Here is a 19,050-nt window from a genome sequence, read left to right on the forward strand (position 1 = left end):
GGACCGGCCTGCGGGGGTGCGGGGACCCGCCTGGGTGTCAGTCAGTCCCTCCGGGGGTGTCGGTCGGTCCCTGCCGGGTGTCAGTCCCTCCCGGGGTGTCGGGCCCTGCCTGGTTGTCAGTCGGTCCCTCCCGGGTGCCGGACGGTCCCTGCCGGGTGTCGGTCGGTCCCTCCCGGGTGTCGGTCGGTCCCTGCCGGGTGTCGGTCCCTGCCGGGGGAGGCCGCGGGCGGGGCGGGGGAGGAGCGGCGGCCGTCGCTGCCATTTCGGGCCATGTAGCGGGTCCCGCCCGCCGCCGGTGTCCGGTTACCGGGGCGCAGCGGGCGCAGGAGCCGCCGTCCCCGGGGCTGCCGCCCGCCGTCCGCGCCCCCGAGCAGGTACCGGGCACCGGGCGGGCGGGGGAAACCACGCGTGGGGAACCCCGGAACGGGAGCCGCACCGGCCGGACGCCCCCGGCGCGGAGACCCAACGGCCCCGCGCCCGCCCGCCGCGGGTCCCCCGTGGCCGTTGGGAACGTCCCGCAGAGCCGCTGCGCCCGCTCCGCGGCTGCCGGTGCTGCGGTGGGTCCCGGCCCCGCCGCCCCCGCCCGCAGCGCCGGGAGCGCCCCGAGGCCCCGGGCGGGGCGGAGGCTTCGGGCGAGGCCGCTCGTCCGGGGGCGCCGGGGGCTCCGCGGGCCGGGCCCGGTGACCTTGTGGTACCGGCGGCGGGCGGAGGGGGGGCCGGCCCCACGGGGGCTCGTCCCACGCGTGGACACGGACCCTGCGGGGCCCCCGGCAGCCTGCGGTGACACTGCGGTGACACTGCGGTGACACTGCGGTGACGTGCGGTGCGGGGTTGTGCCATGGCCTCAAGCTGCGCCAGGGGAGGTTGAGGTTGGATGTGGGAACAATTTCTTCCCCAAAGGGCTGTGGGGCATTGGAACAGGCTGCCCAGGGCAGTGCTGGAGTCACCATCCCTGGAGGGCTGGACAGACGGACATGAGGGTCTCAGGACACGGGGCAGGGACAGGGCTGGGTTATGGTTGGACTCCATGATCTGGAGGGGCTTTCCCAACCAAAATGATTCTGTGGTTCTGTGATTCTGTGCCGTGTCCTGCCCTGCAGTGCCGTGCAGTGCAGGGCGGTTGCCTGCAGCAGGGTGCAGTGCAGTGCAGTGCAGCCAGCAGCCGGGCAGCGCCGCACGCCGTGGTGCAGTTCTGTGCAGGGTGATGCGGTTTACCGCAGTGCCGTGCAGCACAAGGCAGTGCTGTGCTGTGCAGTGCGTATGGTGCAGTGCGGTGCAACACAGAGCAATGCAGTTCAGTGCAGTGTGGTGCAGTGCTGCGTAGCTGTGCAGTGCAGTGCAGTGTAGCCATGCAGTGCAGTGTGGTGCATTGTAGCATAGCTGTGCAGTGCACCATAACCATGCACTACAGCATACCCATGCAGTGCAGTGCAGTGCAGTACAGTGCAGTGCAGCGTAGCCATGTGGTGCGGTGTGGTGCAGTGCCGTGTAGCTATTTGGTGCAGTGCGGCACGATGCTGTGTAGCTGTGCGGTGCAGTGCGGTGCGGTGCAGTGCAGTGCGGTGCAGTGCGGCGCAGTGTGGTGCAGCAGCAGCGGTGTGACTTGGCTCTTGCCGAGCTGCTGCTGTTTCCCTTCAACCCAAGGACGCCCTTGTGCCGGGCACCCTCAGCACAGCCACCCTTGGGGCACCCATGGGGGCTCCCCCTGCCCCAGGGTCACCCCCGGGGCTCCCCCTGTCCCGAGGACACCCCTGGGGGTTCCCCTTCCCCGGGGACACCCCTGGGGATCCCCTCACCCCAGGGACACCCCTGTGGGCTCCCCCGCCCTGAGGCCGGGCCCCAGCAGCACCCATGGGTGCAGCAGCCCCAGGCAGGGACCCCAGTGGGTCCCCAGGCTGTCCCTTGCCCCCAGCTCGGGCGCAGCTGCCGCAGCCTGTGCAGGGACAGCATGTGCCAGCGCAGCGGCAGGTGCTGCCGTGTCCCCGAGGGTTCAGCGCGGGCAGCAGCGGGCGAGCGGGGGTGTGTCCGCCCACCGTCCCCTGTCCCCTCTCCCGGGACGGTGACGGAGCGCAGACGGCACTGACCCTTTGCTCAGTGGGCGCCCGGCCAGCAGCGCGTGACTGTGCCGCAGCACGCACCCCGCGCTGGCAGGCTCCCCGGGACACGGCCGAGCTGGCACCGCCGCTGTCACACTGTCACCGGGACACCTACGCACCGCGCCGGCCCCGGCAGCGCCACGGCAGCCCCCGCGGGCGGCACCCCCTGCCTTGCTCCCCGAGCTGCGGCGCCGGGGCCGGGCGGGGGTCCCCGGGGGTGACCCGGGGTGACCGTCCCACGCTCAGCACCCCCGTCCCCCCGCAGGTGCCGGTGCCAGCAGAGCCCCAGGATGGCGGAGGCTCACCAGGCCGTGGCCTTCCAGTTCACCGTCACCCCCGAGGGCTTGGACTTCCACCTCAGCCGCGAGGCCGTCAAGCAGTTCTACCTCACCGGCGTCTACTCCTGGAAGAAGCGCTTGATCTGCGCCAAGGTGGTCGGACCCCCCGTCCCCACCGGTGTCCCTGTCCCCGCTGTCCCCACTGGCCTGACCCCGCTGTGCCCACAGAACAGCTTCCTGACCGGCGTGTACCCCGCGTCCCCCTCCAGCTGGATGGTGGTGGTGATGGCCACCGCCGGCTCCTTGTACTGCCAGGTGGACCCTTCCCTGGGCTTGATCTCCCGCATCAGCCGCCACCTGCCCGAGAGGTGAGCGCGGCGGGGGGACCCCATGGGCACGGCCCCACCGGTCACATCCCTGGGGGTCACCCCACACCCCCCAGCCCATGGGCACAGACCCACCGGTCACATCCCTGGGGGTCACCCCACGTCCCCAGCCCATGGGCACAGACCCACCGATCACATCCCCTGGAGGGGGGGTCACCCCACACCCCCAGCCCATGGGCACAGACCCACCGGTCACATCCCTGGGGGTCACCCCACACCCCCCAGCCCATGGGCACAGACCCACCGGTCACATCCCTGGGGATCACCCCACGTCCCCAGCCCATGGGCACAGACCCACCGGTCACATCCCTGGGGGTCACCCCACACCCCCAGCCCATGGGCACAGACCCACCGGTCACATCCCTGGGGGTCACCCCACGTCCCCAGCCCATGGGCACAGACCCACCGATCACATCCCCTGGAGGGGGGGTCACCCCATGGGCACGGCCCCACCGGTCACATCCCCTGGAGGGGGGGTCACCCCACACCCCCAGCCCATGGGCACAGACCCACCGGTCACATCCCTGGGGGTCACCCCACACCCCCAGCCCATGGGCACAGCCCCACCAGTCAAATCCCCTGGAGGGGGGGTCACCCCACATCCCCAGGCCATGGGCACGACCCCACCAGTCACATCCCTGGGGGTCACCCCACACCCCCAGCCCATGGGCACAACCCCACCAGCCACATCCCTGGGGGTCACTCCACGTCCCCAGCCCATGGGCACAACCCCACCAGTCACATTCCCTGGAGGGGGGGTCACCCCATGGGCACAGACCCACCGGTCACATCCCTGGGGGTCACCCCACAACCCCCAGCCCATGGGCACAGACCCACCGGTCACATCCCTGGGGGTCACCCCACACCCTCCAGCCCATGGGCACAGACCCACCGGTCATATCCCCTGGAGGAGGGGTCACCCCATGGGCACAGACCCACCGGTCACATCCCTGGGGGTCACCCCACACCCCCCAGCCCATGGGCACAGACCCACCGGTCACATCCCTGGGGATCACCCCACACCCCCAGCCCATGGGCACAGACCCACCGGTCACATCCCCTGGAGAGGGGGTCACCCCACATCCCCAGCCCATGGGCACGACCCCACCAGCCACATCCTTGGGGGTCACCCCACATGCTCGACAACACCCCAGCATGGCCATGGGGACCCGCAGCACCCCCCAGGGGGTCCCACCCTTCACATCCCTACCCCATGGGCACAGCCCCACCTGGGGCCATCCTGCGAGGGTCCCGGCTACATGTCCCTGCCCCATGGGCACAGCCCTTCTTGGGGATGTCCCCCAGGGGTCCCACTACAGGTCCCTACCCCCCGGGCATGTCCCCTCTTAGTGACATACCCCAGGGGGTCTCACGACACATCCCTTAACACCACGGGCATGGCCCTGCATTGGGACATCCTCATGGGGGTCCTGCCCTTCATGTCCCTGCGACCCGTCTGTCCCCACAGCCGCTTCCTGGGCACGGAGGGCCGGACGGCGGTGAGCGCCGTGCTGTTCTCCACCGGCGCCTGGCTCTCGGCCGTGCTGCTGTTCCGGCAGATGCTCAAGCTGCTCCTCTCCTACCACGGCTGGATGTTCGAGCCTCACGGCAAAATGAGCCGCAGCACCAAAATCTGGGTGGTGAGCGGCACCGGCACCCGCCCGCTAGGCCGGCGTAGGGTGCAGAGCGTCTGCGTGTGCACGCGTGTGCATGTGTGTGCGTGTGTGCAGAATGGAGAGCGCTGCGGCTGCAGAGCTGCTGGGGACGAGCTGCCCCTGCCCCATGGCTGGGAGTGGAGGGGGCCAGTGGCCCAGAGGAGGGGACAGCGCGCTGAGGGGGGACGGGGACCGTGTGCAGGGCTGGCATGGGGACGGTGTGCAGGGAAGTGTGCAGGAGTGTGCAGGCATGGGACGGGGACAGTGTGCAGGGCTGGGACAGTAGCAACATGCAGAGCTGGGACCAGCTGTGGTGTGGGACTGGGACGGTGCAGGGAAGCGTGCAGGGCTGGGACAGGGACAGGGACAGGGACAGGGACAGGGACAGGGACAGGGACAGGGACAGGGACAGGGACAGGGATAGCACGCTGGGCTGGAACCAGCTGCGGTGCAGATCTAGAACCCGGCTACGGTGCAGATCTGGAACCCAGCTGCAGTACAGATCCGGGACCTGGCTGCGGTGCAGATCTAGAACCCGGCTGTGGTGCAGATCTGGAACCCAGCTGCAGTACAGGTCTGGAACCCGGCTGCAGTGCGGGTCTGGAACCCGGCTGCAGTGCAGGTCTGGAACCCAGCTGCAGTGCAGATCTCGAACCCAGCTGCGGTGCAGATTTGGAACACGGCTGTGGTGCAGATCTGGAACCCGGCTGCGGTGCAGATCTGGAACCCGGCTGCGGTGCAGATCTGGGACCTGCTGCGGTGCAGATCTGGAACCCGGCTGCATTGCAGATCTGGAACCCGGCTGCAGTGCAGATCTGGAACACGGCTGCGGTGCAGATCTGGAACCCGGCTGCAGTGCAGATCTGGGACCCGGCTGCAGTGCAGATCTGGGACCTGCTGCGGTGCAGATCTGGGACCTGCTGCGGTGCAGATCTGGGACCTGCTGCGGTGCCGCGGGCACGTGCAGAACTGCCGGTGCCGGCAGCAGGAGCCGTCACGCGGTGACGCGCGGCCGCGCCGCGGTCCTGCTGCTCCGCCCCGTCCCCTCCATCCCCACCGTCCCGCAGGCGCTGATGAAGGTGCTGTCCATCCGCAAGCCCCTGCTCTACAGCTTCCAGACGTCCCTCCCCAAGCTGCCCGTGCCCCCCGTGCACGCCACCATCACCCGGGTAAGGGCTGGGAGGGGACAGGGGGGCCCTCCACGGTGCGACGGGGATGGGGGGTCACAGCGAGCCCCCTCCACACAGTACCTGGAGTCCGTGCGGCCGCTGATGGACGATGAGAAGTACAGCAGGATGGAGGCGCTGGCCAAGGAGTTCAAGGAGAAGACGGCCCCACGGCTGCAGAAGTACCTGATCCTCAAGTCCTGGTGGACAACCAACTACGTGAGTTCCCTGAGCTCCTCCAGTGCTGCAGTGGGGGACGCAATGGTGCTTCCCCTCTCCAGCACCAGGGATGGGGACCCCGACCCGAGCCCATGGCCCTGTGGTCCCCCTGTGATCATGGGAAGGGGCGACTTGGGTCATTAGGGATGGGGCAGGGGGTTCTGCACCCCATCTCCACCCCTGTCCCCATCCCTGTCCCCATCCCCACCCCCATCCCCATCCCCACCCCCATCCCCGTCCCCATCCCCGCCCCCATCCCTATCCCCATCCCCATCCCTATTCCCGTCACCATCCCCATCCCTATTCCCGTCACCATCCCCATCCCCATCGCCGTCCCCACCCCCGTCCCCACCCCCGTCCCCACCCCCGTCCCCATCCCTGTCCCCATCCCCATCCCCGTCCCCATCCCCGTCCCCATCCCCCTCCCCATCCCCATCCCCGTCCCCATCCCCGTCCCCATCCCCATCCCCATCCCCACCCCTGTCCCCATCCCTATCCCCATCCCCATCCCCATCCCCGTCCCCATCCCTATCCGCATCCCCATCCTCATCCCCATCTCTGTCCCCATCCCTATTCCCGTCACCATCCCCATCCCCGTCCCCATCCCCCTCCCCATCCCCATCCCCGTCCCCATCCCCGTCCCCATCCCCATCCCCATCCCCACCCCTGTCCCCATCCCTATCCCCATCCCCATCCCCATCCCCGTCCCCATCCCTATCCGCATCCCCATCCTCATCCCCATCTCTGTCCCCATCCTTATTCCCGTCACCATCCCCATCCCCGTCCCTGTCCCCGTTCCCATCCCCGTCCCCATCCCCATCCCCGTCCCCATCCCCGTCCCCGTCCCCATCCCCATCCCCGTCCCCATCCCCGTCCCTCTCCCTGCAGGTGAGTGACTGGTGGGAGCAGTACATCTACCTGCGTGGCCGCAGCCCGCTCATGGTCAACAGCAACTACTACGCCATGGTAAGGTGGGGCGGGACCACCGGTGTGGCCAGAACCCCCACCGGGACCCCTGGCGTCCTCACCCGTCCCTTGTCCCCAGGATTTCCTCTACGTGACCCCCAGCCACATCCAGGCCGCCCGGGCGGGCAACGCGGTGCACGCCATCCTGCAGTACCGCCGCAAGCTGGACCGCGGCGAGATCCCCCCCGTGAGCATGGGGCGCTGGGGGGCCGGGGGCGGTGGGGGAGCAGGGGGGCAGGGGCACGGCAGAGTGGCCGTGGGGCTGCCACAAGGTCCCGGGGCTGCAGGGGGACTTGGGGGTTCAGGGGGGCTGGGGTTGGAGTTTCAGGGGGTGGAGATGGGGGCACAGGTGCCCTGGCCCCCCCTGATCGCTGCCCCATGCAGGTGATGGCGCTGGGCATCGTGCCCATGTGCTCCTACCAGCTGGAACGGATGTTCAACACCACGCGCATCCCGGGCAAGGAGACGGGTACGGGGGGCCGGGGGGTGCCCCAACCCCACCCCCATCCCAGGGGGGTCCCGGTGCCGTGTGGCGGCTGTGACCGCTGTGTCCCCCCCAGACACGCTGCTGCACCTGCTGGAGAGCAAGCACCTGGCCGTGTACCACAAGGGCCGCTTCTACAAGGTGTGGCTGTACTATGGGGGGCAGCACCTGCGCCCCCGCGACCTGGAGCAGCAGTTCCAGCGCATCCTGGACGACCCCTCGCCCCCCCAGCCCGGCGAGGAGCGGCTGGCGGCGCTCACCGCCGGAGAGAGGTGCGCACAGCCCGGCCTGCCGGGGTGCTGGGGGGGCTGGGGATGTTGGGGTGTCGGGGGTGCTGGGGTGGATGCTGGGGGTGCGGGGAGTAGTGAGGTGCTGGAGACACTGGAGTTACTGCGGGTACTGGGCGTGGTGGGAGGACTGGGGGTGCTGGGGTGGATGCTGAGTGTACTGGGAGGACTGGGGGTGCTGGGGTGGATGCTGAGTGTGCTGGGAGGACTGGGGATGCTGGTGACACTGGGGCTGCTGGAGATGGATGCTGGGGATGCTGGGGTGCAGGGTTTCTGGGGATGCTGTGGATTCTGGGGATGGATGCTGCGGGTGCTGGGATGCTGGGGGTGCTGGAGACGTTGGGGTGCTGAGGATGCTGGGGGTGCTGGGGATGCTGGGGTGTCAGGGATGCTGGGGTGGGTGCTGGGGGTGCGAGGAGTACTGAGGTGCTGGAGACACTGGAGCTACTGTGGGTACTGGGGGTACTGGGCGTGCTGGGAGGACTGGGGCTGCTGGGTTGGATGCTGAGTGTACTGGGAGGACTGGGGCTGCTGGGGTGGATGCTGAGTGTACTGGGAGGACTGGGGCTGCTGGGGTGGATGCTGAGTGTACTGGGAGGACTGGGGCTGCTGGGGTGGATGCTGAGTGTACTGGGAGGACTGGGGCTGCTGGGGTGGATGCTGAGTGTACTGGGAGGACTGGGGCTGCTGGGGTGGATGCTGAGTGTACTGGGAGGACTGGGGCTGCTGGGGTGGATGCTGAGTGTACTGGGAGGACTGGGGATGCTGGTGACACTGGGGCTGCTGGAGATGGATGCTGGGGGTGCTGGGATACTGGGGTGCAGGGTTTCTGGGGATGCTGTGGATTCCGGGGATGGATGCTGGGGGTGCTGGGGTGCTGCAGATTCTGGGGATCCTGAGGACTCTGGGGGTGCTGAGGTGCTGCAGATTCTGGGGATCCTGAGGATTCCGGGTGTGCTGGGATGCTGGGGGTGCTGCCTGGGGCACAGGGAGATGCTCCAGGATGGGCCCCCTGGGGTCACCCCTGGGTGGTGGCGTCTGCAGTGTGGGTTGGGATGTGGGGTTGTGGGGCTCAGGGGGCATCACCAGCCCTGCACCCCCATGGCCCCCTGAGCTGGGCCTGGGGCCACCCACGGGTGGAGGCTGCGGCGTGGGGTGAAGTGGGGGGCTTGGGGGGCTTCCCAGGGCGACAGGCATCCCCAGCTCCCCCACGTGCTCCTGGGGCAGGCGGGGCGGGGGTCCCAGCAGGACGGGGTGGCTCTGGGTTTCACCCCGTGTCCCCCGCAGGGTGCCCTGGGCCGAGGCGCGAGCGCGGTTCTTCAGCCACGGGAAGAACAAGGTGTCCCTGGACGCCATCGAGCGCGCGGCGTTCTTCCTGACGCTGGACGAGGACGAGCACGGCTACGTCGCGGGCCGCGAGGGCTGCATGGACGCCTACGCCAAGTCCCTGCTGCACGGCCGCTGCTACGACCGGTGGGCACCCGGGGACCCCCCAGCCCCCCTGTGGCACCCGCCCCCTCCTCACCCCCCGTGCCCCCCCAGGTGGTTCGACAAGTCCTTCACCCTGGTGGTCTACAAGAACGGGAAGCTGGGGGCCAACGCTGAGCACTCCTGGGCCGACGCACCCATCATCGGGCACCTCTGGGAGGTAACGGGGCACATGGGCACCCCACTGGGCACCCCTTCCGTGCACCCCAATTGGCCTCCCAGTTGGGCACCACTGTTGGGGACCCCCAGCTGGTCACCCCCAAACTGGGCACCCCTTCCATGCACCCCAATTGGCCTCCCCAGTTGGGCACCACTGTTGGGGACCCCCAGACTGGAGACCCCCAGTTGGGCACTCCCAAACTGGGCATCCCTTCTGTGCACCCCAATTGGCCTCCCCAGTTGGGCACCGCTATTGGGGCCCCCCAGACTGGAGACCCCCAGTTGGGCACCCCCAAACTGGGCATCCCTTCTGTGCACCCCAATTGGCCTCCCCAGTTGGGCACCGCTATTGGGGCCCCCCACACTGGAGACCCCCCGTTGGTCACCCCAAACTGGGCACCCCCCTCCTGGGGGTGGGAGGGTCCGAGGGGGCTGCTCCAGGGGGCTCTCTGGGGCAAACTGGGCTGAGTGGGGCAGTGGGGGGTGTGGGGCCACGCTGGGGGGAGTGGGGCCACTGGGGGGGTGGACTGGGGGGATGGGGAGACACTAGGGGGCTCAGAGGGGCCGGTGCCCCCCACTCAGGGGCACTTGTCCCCCCAGTTCATGCTGGCGACAGACAAATTCCATCTGGGCTACACCGAGGACGGGCACTGCCGGGGGGAGCCCGACACCCTGCTGGCCCCCCCCAGCGCCTGCAGTGGGACATCCCCCCGGAGGTGGGTCTGACCCCCAAGTGCCAGGGGAGCTCGGGGGGTCCTGACTGCGCCCCACGGCACTGGGGTGGGTTCTGCACCCCAGACACCCCCAAACCCCACAGCATCAGGGTGGGCTCTGCACCCCAGACACCCCCAATCCCCAGAGTACTGGGATGAACTCTGCACCCCAGACACCCCCAATCCCCAGAGTATCGGGATGGGTTCTGCACCCCAGACACCCCCAAACCCCACATCACCAGGGTGGGTTCTGCACCCCAGACACCCCCAAACCCCACAGCACCAGGGTGGGCTCTGCACCCCAGACACCCCCAAATCCAACAGCACCAGGGTGGGCTCTGCACCCCAGACACCCCCACAGAATCACAGAACGTTAGGGATTGGAAGGGACCTCAAAAGACCCTTAGTTCAGTCCCCGTGCCGGAGCATGCCACATGCCACAGTGTCAGCGCACCAGGGTCCCATTGTCCCTCCTGTGTCCCCATGTCCCCGCTGTCCCTGGGGTGGGGTGCTGGGGGGCCGCGCTGTGTGCCCCGTCCCACGCTGTCCCCCGCAGTGCTGCGCGGCCATCGAGAGCTCGTACCGGCTGGCCAAGGCGCTGGCCGACGACGTGGACTTCTGCTGCTTCCAGTTCTCCAACTTCGGCAAGGGGCTCATCAAGAAGTGCCGCACCAGCCCCGACGCCTTCATCCAGATCTCCCTGCAGCTCGCCCACTTCCGCGTGAGCCGCCGCGCCGATGGGGACACGGGGATGGGGATGGGGACACAGGGAGGGGGACATGGGCATGGGGATGGGGACATGGGGATGGGGATATGGTGATGGGGACATGGGGATGGGAACACAGATATGGGGACTTGGGGACATCAGAACAGGGATGGGGACATGAGGATGGGGACACAGGGAGGGGGACATGGGCATGGGGATGGGGACACAGATACGGGGACATGGGGATGGGTACACGGGCATGGGGATGGGAACACAGATACGGGGACATGGGGATGGGGACATGGGGATGGGGATATGGTGATGGGGACATGGGCATGGGGATGGGGACACAGGGATGGGGACATGGTGATGGGGACATGAGCATGGGCATGGGGACACGGGGATGGGGATATGGTGATGGGGACATGGTGATGGGGACATGGTGATGGGGACACAGATATGGGGACTTGGGGACATCAGAACAGGGATGGGGACGTGAGGATGGGGATGAGAACACAGGCATGGGGACCTGGGCATGGGGATGGGCACACGGTGATGGGGGCATGGGCATGGGGACATGGGGATGGGGATATGGTGATGGGGACATGGGCATGGGGATGGGGACACAGGGATGGGATATGGTGATGGGGACATGGGCATGGGGACACAGATATGGGGACTTGGGGACATCAGAACAGGGATGGGGACATGAGGATGGGGATGGGAACACAGGGATGGGGACATGGGCATGGTGATGGGGACATGGGCATGGGGACACAGATATGGGGACATGGGCATGGGGACATGGTGATGGGGACACAGATATGGGGACTTGGGGACATCAGAACACGGATGAGGACATGAGGATGGGGACGGGGACAGGAACATGGATGAGGATGGCGATGGGGTTGGGGACTGGGTTGGGGACATGAGGATGGGGACAGGGATGGGGACATGGGGACATGGATGGGGACATGAGGATGGTGATGGGGACATGAGGATGGGGACATGAGGATGGGGATGAAGATGAAGACAGGGAGGGGGATAGGGATGGGGTTGGGGACATGGAGACGGTGACAGGGACAGGGATGGGGATGAGGATGAGGATGAGGATAAGGATAGGGATGGGGCTGGGGTTGGGGCCATGGAGATGGTGACAGGGACAGGGATGGGGACGGGGATGGGGACAGGGATGAGGATGAGGATGAGGATGAGGATGAGGATGAGGATGAGGATGAGGATGAGGATGGAGATGAGGATAAGGATGGGGATGGGGCTGGGGTTGGGGCCATGGAGATGGTGACAGGGATGGGGACAGGGATGGGGATGAGGATAAGGATGGGGATGGGGCTGGGGTTGGGGCCATGGCGATGGTGACGGGGACAGGGCCGGGGATGGGGATGGGGCCGGACAGCGTCCCGGCCGTCCCGTCTCACGCAGCCCCCGGCAGGACAAGGGCTGCTTCTGCCTGACGTACGAGGCCTCCATGACGCGGCTGTTCCGCGAGGGCCGGACCGAGACCGTGCGCTCCTGCACCTCCGAGTCCACGGCCTTCGTGCGCAGCATGTCCGACCCCCGCCAGAGCGTGAGTGCCACGGCGCTGCGTGTCCCCAGCCCCAGGGCTCCCCGAGCCCTCGCTCCAGCCGCTGTCACCAGACATGTCGGGGCTGTCCCTGCACAGCTCGTCTCAGCCAGCGCCCCCCTGTCCAGTGCTCACAATCCTTGGGGACTTCCCTGTTCCTCAGGGAGGTCTCTGTTCCTCTGGGGGGTCCCTCTTCCTTGGGGGGTCTCTGTCCCTCCAGGAGGTCTCTGTTCTTCCGGGGGGTCCCTGTCCCTCAGGGAGGTCTCTGTTCCTTGGGAAGGTCTCTGTTCCTCCGGGGGGTCCCTGTCCCTCAGGGAGGTCTCTGTTCCTTGGGGAGGTCTCTGTTCTTCCGGGGGGTCCCTGTCCCTCAGGGAGGTCTCTGTTCCTTGGGAAGGTCTCTGTTCCTCCAGGGGGGTCCCTGTTCCTTGGGGGGTCTCTGTTCCTCAAGGAGGTCTCTGTTCCTCGGGGGGTCCTTGGGGAGGTCTCTGTTCCTCCGGGGGGTCCCCGTTCCTCAGGGAGGTCCCCATCTCTGGCCGATGTCAAAGTCCATGGCAATGTCCCTGTCCCTGGAGAAAAGGCCCATTCCTTGGGGACACCCCGTCCCCATTCCTCTGGGCTGTCTCCCCCCGAACTGCGCAGCCGTTGTCCCCCTGGGCAGGACCAGGGGTGACTCCCCCCACCCAGAGCCCCCGGGGTGGCCGGGTTGGGGTGCCAGGACCCCCGGCCCCCCCGCTGAGCCCGCTCCCCCCAGCGCTCCGAGCGCCAGCGGCTCTTCAAGCTGGCGGCCGAGAAGCACCAGCACATGTACCGCATGGCCATGACCGGCGCCGGCATCGACCGCCACCTCTTCTGCCTCTACGTGGTGTCGCGCTACCTGGGCGTGGAGTCCCCTTTCCTGCAACAGGTGAGCCCGGGGTGCGGGGACAGCACCGCGCTGTGACGGTGACACATGGCACAAGGGGGAAAAGCCACCCCCCCTTCTGTATGTCAATAGCACACGCACGTGCCAGGGCTGCGCACGCTGCACGCGGTCCAGGCACGCGCCAGCTGCCGTCACCAGCGTGCTGCCGTGTGCCACAGCAACGGCGCCCCGCGTCTGTCACCTTGTGTGTGTCACCTTGTGTGTGTCACCTGTGCATTTCACCCTGCGCTTGGCACCCTGCAGCGTGTCACCGCGCATGGCACAGCCAGCGGGCACTGCCACAGGCTGTGCGTGGGGACGGTGACACCCGTGGGCGGGGGGGGCATTGGGGTGCAGTGAGGTGCAGTGGGGTACATCAGGGTGCATTAGGTCACAGAGGGGTGTATTGGGGCACAGCAGGGTCCATCAGGGCACAGTGGGGTGCAGCAGGGTGCATTGGGGTCCATCGAGGCACAGTGGGGTGCAGTGAGATACATTGGGGTGCATTGAGGTGCAGCGGGGTGCATTGGGGTGCATTGGGGCACAGGAGGGTCTGTCAGGGCACAGTGGGGGGCATTGGGGCACAGCAGGGTGCATTGGGGTGCAGTGTGGTGCAGTGGGGTGCAGTGTGGTGCAGTGGGGCATGTTGGGGTGCATTGGGGCACAGCAGGACACAGCGGGCTGCACTGGTGCACAGTGGAGTGCAGCAGGATGCAGTGGGTGCAGCAGGATACAGTGGGGTGCATGGGGGCATGGCAGGACACAGCAGGGTGCATCAGGGCACATTGGGGTGCATTGGGGCACAGCAGGATGCAGTGGGGTGCATCAGGGCACAGTGGGGTGCATCGGGGTGCATGGGGGCACAGCAGGATGCAGCGAGGTGCAGCAGGACACAGCAGGATGCAGCGGGGTGCAGTGGGACACAGCGGGGTGCAGTGGGGCGCAGCGCGGTGCAGTGGGGCACAGTGGGGCACAGCGGGGTGCTGGGGGCACAGTGGGGTGCAGTGGGGCGCAGCGGGGTGCCAGCGCAGCCCCCCCGCAGGTGCTGTCGGAGCCCTGGCGCCTCTCCACCAGCCAGACCCCGCAGCTGCAGCTCAAGATGTTCGACCTGGACAAGTACCCCGACCACGTCTCCACCGGCGGCGGCTTCGGCCCCGTGAGCATCCCGGGGGTCCCTGGGAGGGGGGTGGGGACACAGCAGGGTGGTCAATGGGCAGGGGTGTGGGTCTGTAGCACAGCCCCCCCGCGGGTACCCCAGCCCCGTAACAGGTACCCCAGCCCCACGGCTCCCTTGGGTGCCCCCGTTGGGTGCCCAGCGCCCCCATTGGGTGCCACGGCCCCACTCATCCCCCCGCCCAGGTGGCAGACGATGGCTACGGCGTCTCCTACATCATTGCGGGCGAGAACCTCATCAACTTCCACATCTCCAGCAAGTTCTCCAGCTCCGAGACGGTGAGAGTCCCGAGGGACGGCCGGGGGGGTCCCCCAAACGGGAGCTGGTGACCCCCGGCCAGGGAAGGACAGGCAGTGGGGGCTCCCCTGGTGCTGCAGTTGCCATCCATGCTGTGGGGTCTCTTGTGGGGACCCCATGGGCCTGGGGCAGCCCCCCGACCCTGACCATGATCCCCCAACATCCCAGCCCCTCTGGTGGGACCCCCACCCCATCGTTTCCCAGCTTCTCCTGTGGGACCCCCACCCCATTGCGTCCCAGCCCCTCTCCTGCGTCCCAGCGCCTCTGGTGGGACCCCCGCCCTATGTCCAAGTCCCTTCTGTCGGACCCTCACTCCATCACGTCCCAGCCCCTCTCCCGTGTCCCAGCCCCTCCGGTGGGACCCCCACCTCCCCCCCGGCCGGCGGCGCTGCCCGCGCAGGCCGTGCCGGGAGTCCCGGGGTGCGGGGTCTCCGGGGGAGGGAGGGGCCGGGGTCCCGCTCTGGGGGTCTCACGGGTGCCGCCCGCAGGACTCGAAGCGCTTCGGGAGGAACATCCGCCAGGCCATGCTGGACATCGCCGAGCTGTTCGACAAGCCGGCCGACACGGGGGGGAAGTGAGGGGGGTCCCGGGGCCGGCGGGGGCCGCGCTGAGCCCCGGTGCGGGTTTGGGGGGGCGGGGGGGCAGCGGGGACGTGGTTGTTCTGTACATGTTTTCAATAAAGGCTGTTGGTGTGAACCCCCCGCTCCGTGCCCGCAGCCGGGCCGGGGTCCCCTCGCCCGCCGCACTCGCGGGGTCCCGGCGGGAGCGCGACGTCAGCGCCGGACGAAGCGTGCGTGGGCGGGGACCGGGGGCGCGGAGCCGTGTCCCCGCTCAGCCGTGTCCCGCTCAGCCATGTCCCTGGTCAGCCGTGTCCCCGCTCAGCCGTGTCCCTGGTCAGCCGTGTCCCCGCTCAGCCATGTCCCTGGTCAGCCGTGTCCCCGCTCAGCCGTGTCCCTGGTCAGCCCTGTCCCTGGCCAGCCGTGTCCCCGCTCAGCCGTGTCCCCGCTCAGCCGTGTCCCCGGTCAGCCGTGTCCCCGCTCAGCCGTGTCCCTGGTCAGCCCTGTCCCTGGCCAGCCGTGTCCCCGCTCAGCCGTGTCCCTGGCCAGCCGTGTCCCCGGTCAGCCGTGTCCCTGGCCAGCCGTGTCCCTGGCCAGCCGTGTCCCCACTCAGCCGTGTCCCCGCTCAGCCGTGTCCCCGGTCAGCCGTGTCCCCACTCAGCCGTGTCCCCGGTCAGCCGTGTCCCCGGTCAGCCGTGTCCCTGGCCAGCCGTGTCCCCACTCAGCCGTGTCCCCACTCAGCCGTGTCCCCGGTCAGCCGTGTCCCCGGTCAGCCGTGTCCCTGGCCAGCCGTGTCCCCGCTCAGCCGTGTCCCCGCTCAGCCGTGTCCCCGCTCAGCAGTGTCCCCACTCAGCCGTGTCCCCGCTCAGCCGTGTCCCCGGTCAGCCGTGTCCCCGGTCAGCCCTGTCCCTGGTCAGCCGTGTCCCCGCTCAGCCGTGTCCCCGCTCAGCCGTGTCCCCGCTCAGCCGTGTCCCTGGTCAGCCGTGTCCCCGCTCAGCCGTGTCCCCGGTCAGCCGTGTCCCCGCTCAGCCGTGTCCCCGGTCAGCCGCGTCCCCGATGAGCCGTGTCCCTGGTCAGCCGTGTCCCCGCTCAGCCGTGTCCCTGGTCAGCCGTGTCCCCGGTCAGCCCTGTCCCCGGTCAGCAGTGTCCCCGGTCAGCAGCGTCCCCGGTCAGCCTTGTCCCCGGTCAGCCGTGTCCCTGGTCAGCCACGTCTCCCGTGAGCCGTGCCCGCCGGTGCCTGCGTGGCCGTGACGGGAGCGTGCAGCGGGGCATGGCGGCTGGGACACGGCTCAGGGACACGGCTCAGGGACACGGCTCAGGGACACGGCTCAGGAACACGGCTCAGGAACACGCTCGGGGACACTCTGCACAGAACCCCTGGGCCGTGTCCGGTGGGACAGCTCACCCTGTGCCCGCACCCCCAGACTGGCAGCACCCGCGGGTGGCTGCGGGGTGTGGGGGGTCCAGCCAGACCCGCCTGCCTGCACACCCTGCCTGCACACCCTGCCTGCACACCCTGCCTGCACACCCTGCCTGCACATTTGCTGCCTGCACATTTGCTGCCTGCACACCCTGCCTGCACACCTGCTGCCTGCACACCCTGCCTGCACACCCTGCCTGCACACCCTGCCTGCACACCTGCTGCCTGCACACCCTTCCTGCACACCCTGCCTGCACACCTGCTGCCTGCACACCCTGCCTGCACACCTGCTGCCTGCACACCCTTCCTGCACACCCTGCCTGCACATTTGCTGCCTGCACACCCTGCCTGCACACCTGCTGCCTGCACACATGCTGCCTGCACACCCTGCCTGCACACCTGCTGCCTGCACACCCTGCCTGCACACCCTGCCTGCACACCTGCTGCCTGCACACCCTTCCTGCACACCCTACCTGCACACCCTGCCTGCACACCTGCTGCCTGCACACCTGCTGCCTGCACACCCTGCCTGCACACCCTGCCTGCACACCTGCTGCCTGCACACCCTGCCTGCACACCCTACCTGCACACCCTGCCTGCACACCTGCTGCCTGCACACCTGCTGCCTGCACACCCTGCCTGCACACCCTGCCTGCACACCTGCTGCCTGCACACCCTGCCTGCACACCCTGCCTGCACACCTGCTGCCTGCACACCTGCTGCCTGCACATATGCTGCCTGCACACTTGCTGCCTGCACACCCTGCCTGCACACCCTGCCTGCACACCCTGCCTGTACACCCTGCCTGCACACCCTGCCTGCACACCCTGCCTGCACATTTGCTGCCTGCACATTTGCTGCCTGCACACCCTGCCTGCACACCTGCTGCCTGCACACCCTGCCTGCACACCCTGCCTGCACACCCTGCCTGCACACCTGCTGCCTGCACACCCTTCCTGCACACCCTGCCTGCACACCTGCTGCCTGCACACCCTGCCTGCACACCTGCTGCCTGCACACCCTTCCTGCACACCCTGCCTGCACATTTGCTGCCTGCACACCCTGCCTGCACACCTGCTGCCTGCACACATGCTGCCTGCACACCCTGCCTGCACACCTGCTGCCTGCACACCCTGCCTGCACACCCTGCCTGCACACCTGCTGCCTGCACACCCTTCCTGCACACCCTGCCTGCACACCTGCTGCCTGCACACCCTGCCTGCACACCCTACCTGCACACCCTGCCTGCACACCTGCTGCCTGCACACCCTGCCTGCACACCTGCTGCCTGCACATCTGCTGCCTGCACACTTGCTGCCTGCACACCCTGCCTGTACACCCTGCCTGCACACCCTGCCTGTACACCCTGCCTGTACACCCTGCCTGCACACCCTGCCTGCACACCTGCACACCTGCTGCCTGCACACCCTGCCTGCACATTGTACACCCAAACCCCTGCCTGCTGCCTGCACACCTGCTGCCTGCACACCCTGCTTGCTGCCTGCACACCCTGCCTGCACACACTCCCCTGCCTGCACACCTCGTGCACACCTGCCTGCCTCCCCGCCTCCGCTGCCAGAACTGCCCGATGTCCCCAGCGCAGAGGGACACGGTGAGGAGGTGACACTGCAGTGAACTCCCTGGAGCTGACGCAGGCTCTGCCCCCACCACGGGGTGCTGAGCGGGACCCCCCAAGGAGGGGCAGTGACCCCCAGCCGTGCACCCCAGCTCAGCCCAGGAGGGGCCTGAGAACCGTGGGGACACTGGGCACCAGCTGCCACCTGCCCACGCCAGCACCTGTCCCTTGGGGTGAGCACCTGTCACCCCCTGCCCTGGACCTGATGCTGGGTCACATCCTGCACCCTGACCCTGCACCGGGGCCGTGTCCTGCACCCCGTGGTCCAGCTCCACAGCCCAGCCCAGCCCCACAGCCAGGGGTCCCCTAGAGCCACCCTGAGTGCAGTGGGGACCCCGGAGGCCACAGGTGGCCGTGCCAGGTCCCCGGGGGGAGCAGGAGCTGCTGGAGCGTGTCTGGAGCCACGATCAGTGTCTGGAGCCCCGATCAGTGTCTGGAGCTGCGCCCGGAGCTGCTGGTTCCTGCTCCCGTATCTGATGGCGCCACGGTCAGCGAGCCCAGCCCTGGCCCTGCGCCGCTCCCCGAACCTGCGGCACCTGCACCCCAGCCCAGCCCTGCTCAGGGGGCTGCGTGCCCAGGGGACAGCGCCGTGACGGGCTGCTCCCTCCCGGCACCCCTGCTCCCCCGGGGTCCCCACCACCCCGCTCCCCACACGGGTCCATCCTCTGCCGGCATTTGGCCCTTGTGCTGTGTCATGGTGAAGTGTGGCACTGCCTGGGGGTGCCAGGGTAGCAACCAGACCCCCACGCTGCCCGGAGCACAATGCGTGAGCTGTGCGCACTCACACGGGAGCTGTGCGCGCTCACACGGGAGCTGTGGGTGTTCACATTGCTGTGCTGGGTGCTCACACTAGAGCTATGGGTGCTCACACTAGAGCTAT

General features: G+C 68.3%; 1 protein-coding gene across 1 annotated transcript; it reads left to right on the forward strand.

The window, feature by feature from the left end:
* The first annotated feature begins 242 nt into the window (after positions 1–242).
* CPT1B (carnitine palmitoyltransferase 1B) lies at positions 243–15,191 on the forward strand. Its single transcript, XM_082060188.1, is given in 20 exon segments — positions 243–374; positions 2,362–2,527; positions 2,603–2,742; positions 4,229–4,400; positions 5,483–5,584; positions 5,663–5,800; positions 6,689–6,766; positions 6,846–6,953; positions 7,151–7,235; positions 7,327–7,522; positions 8,825–9,010; positions 9,080–9,185; positions 9,785–9,869; positions 9,872–9,900; positions 10,454–10,618; positions 12,054–12,188; positions 12,937–13,089; positions 14,129–14,242; positions 14,446–14,538; positions 15,046–15,191. Coding segments are annotated over 19 exon segments (2,316 nt in total). The 5' UTR covers positions 243–374; positions 2,362–2,386; the 3' UTR covers positions 15,136–15,191.
* Positions 15,192–19,050: the final 3,859 nt, after the last annotated feature.

The sequence above is a fragment of the Streptopelia decaocto genome, assembly GCF_964273445.1.
Source record: "Streptopelia decaocto genome assembly, chromosome: 1".
NCBI classification, from domain to species: Eukaryota; Metazoa; Chordata; class Aves; order Columbiformes; family Columbidae; genus Streptopelia; species Streptopelia decaocto.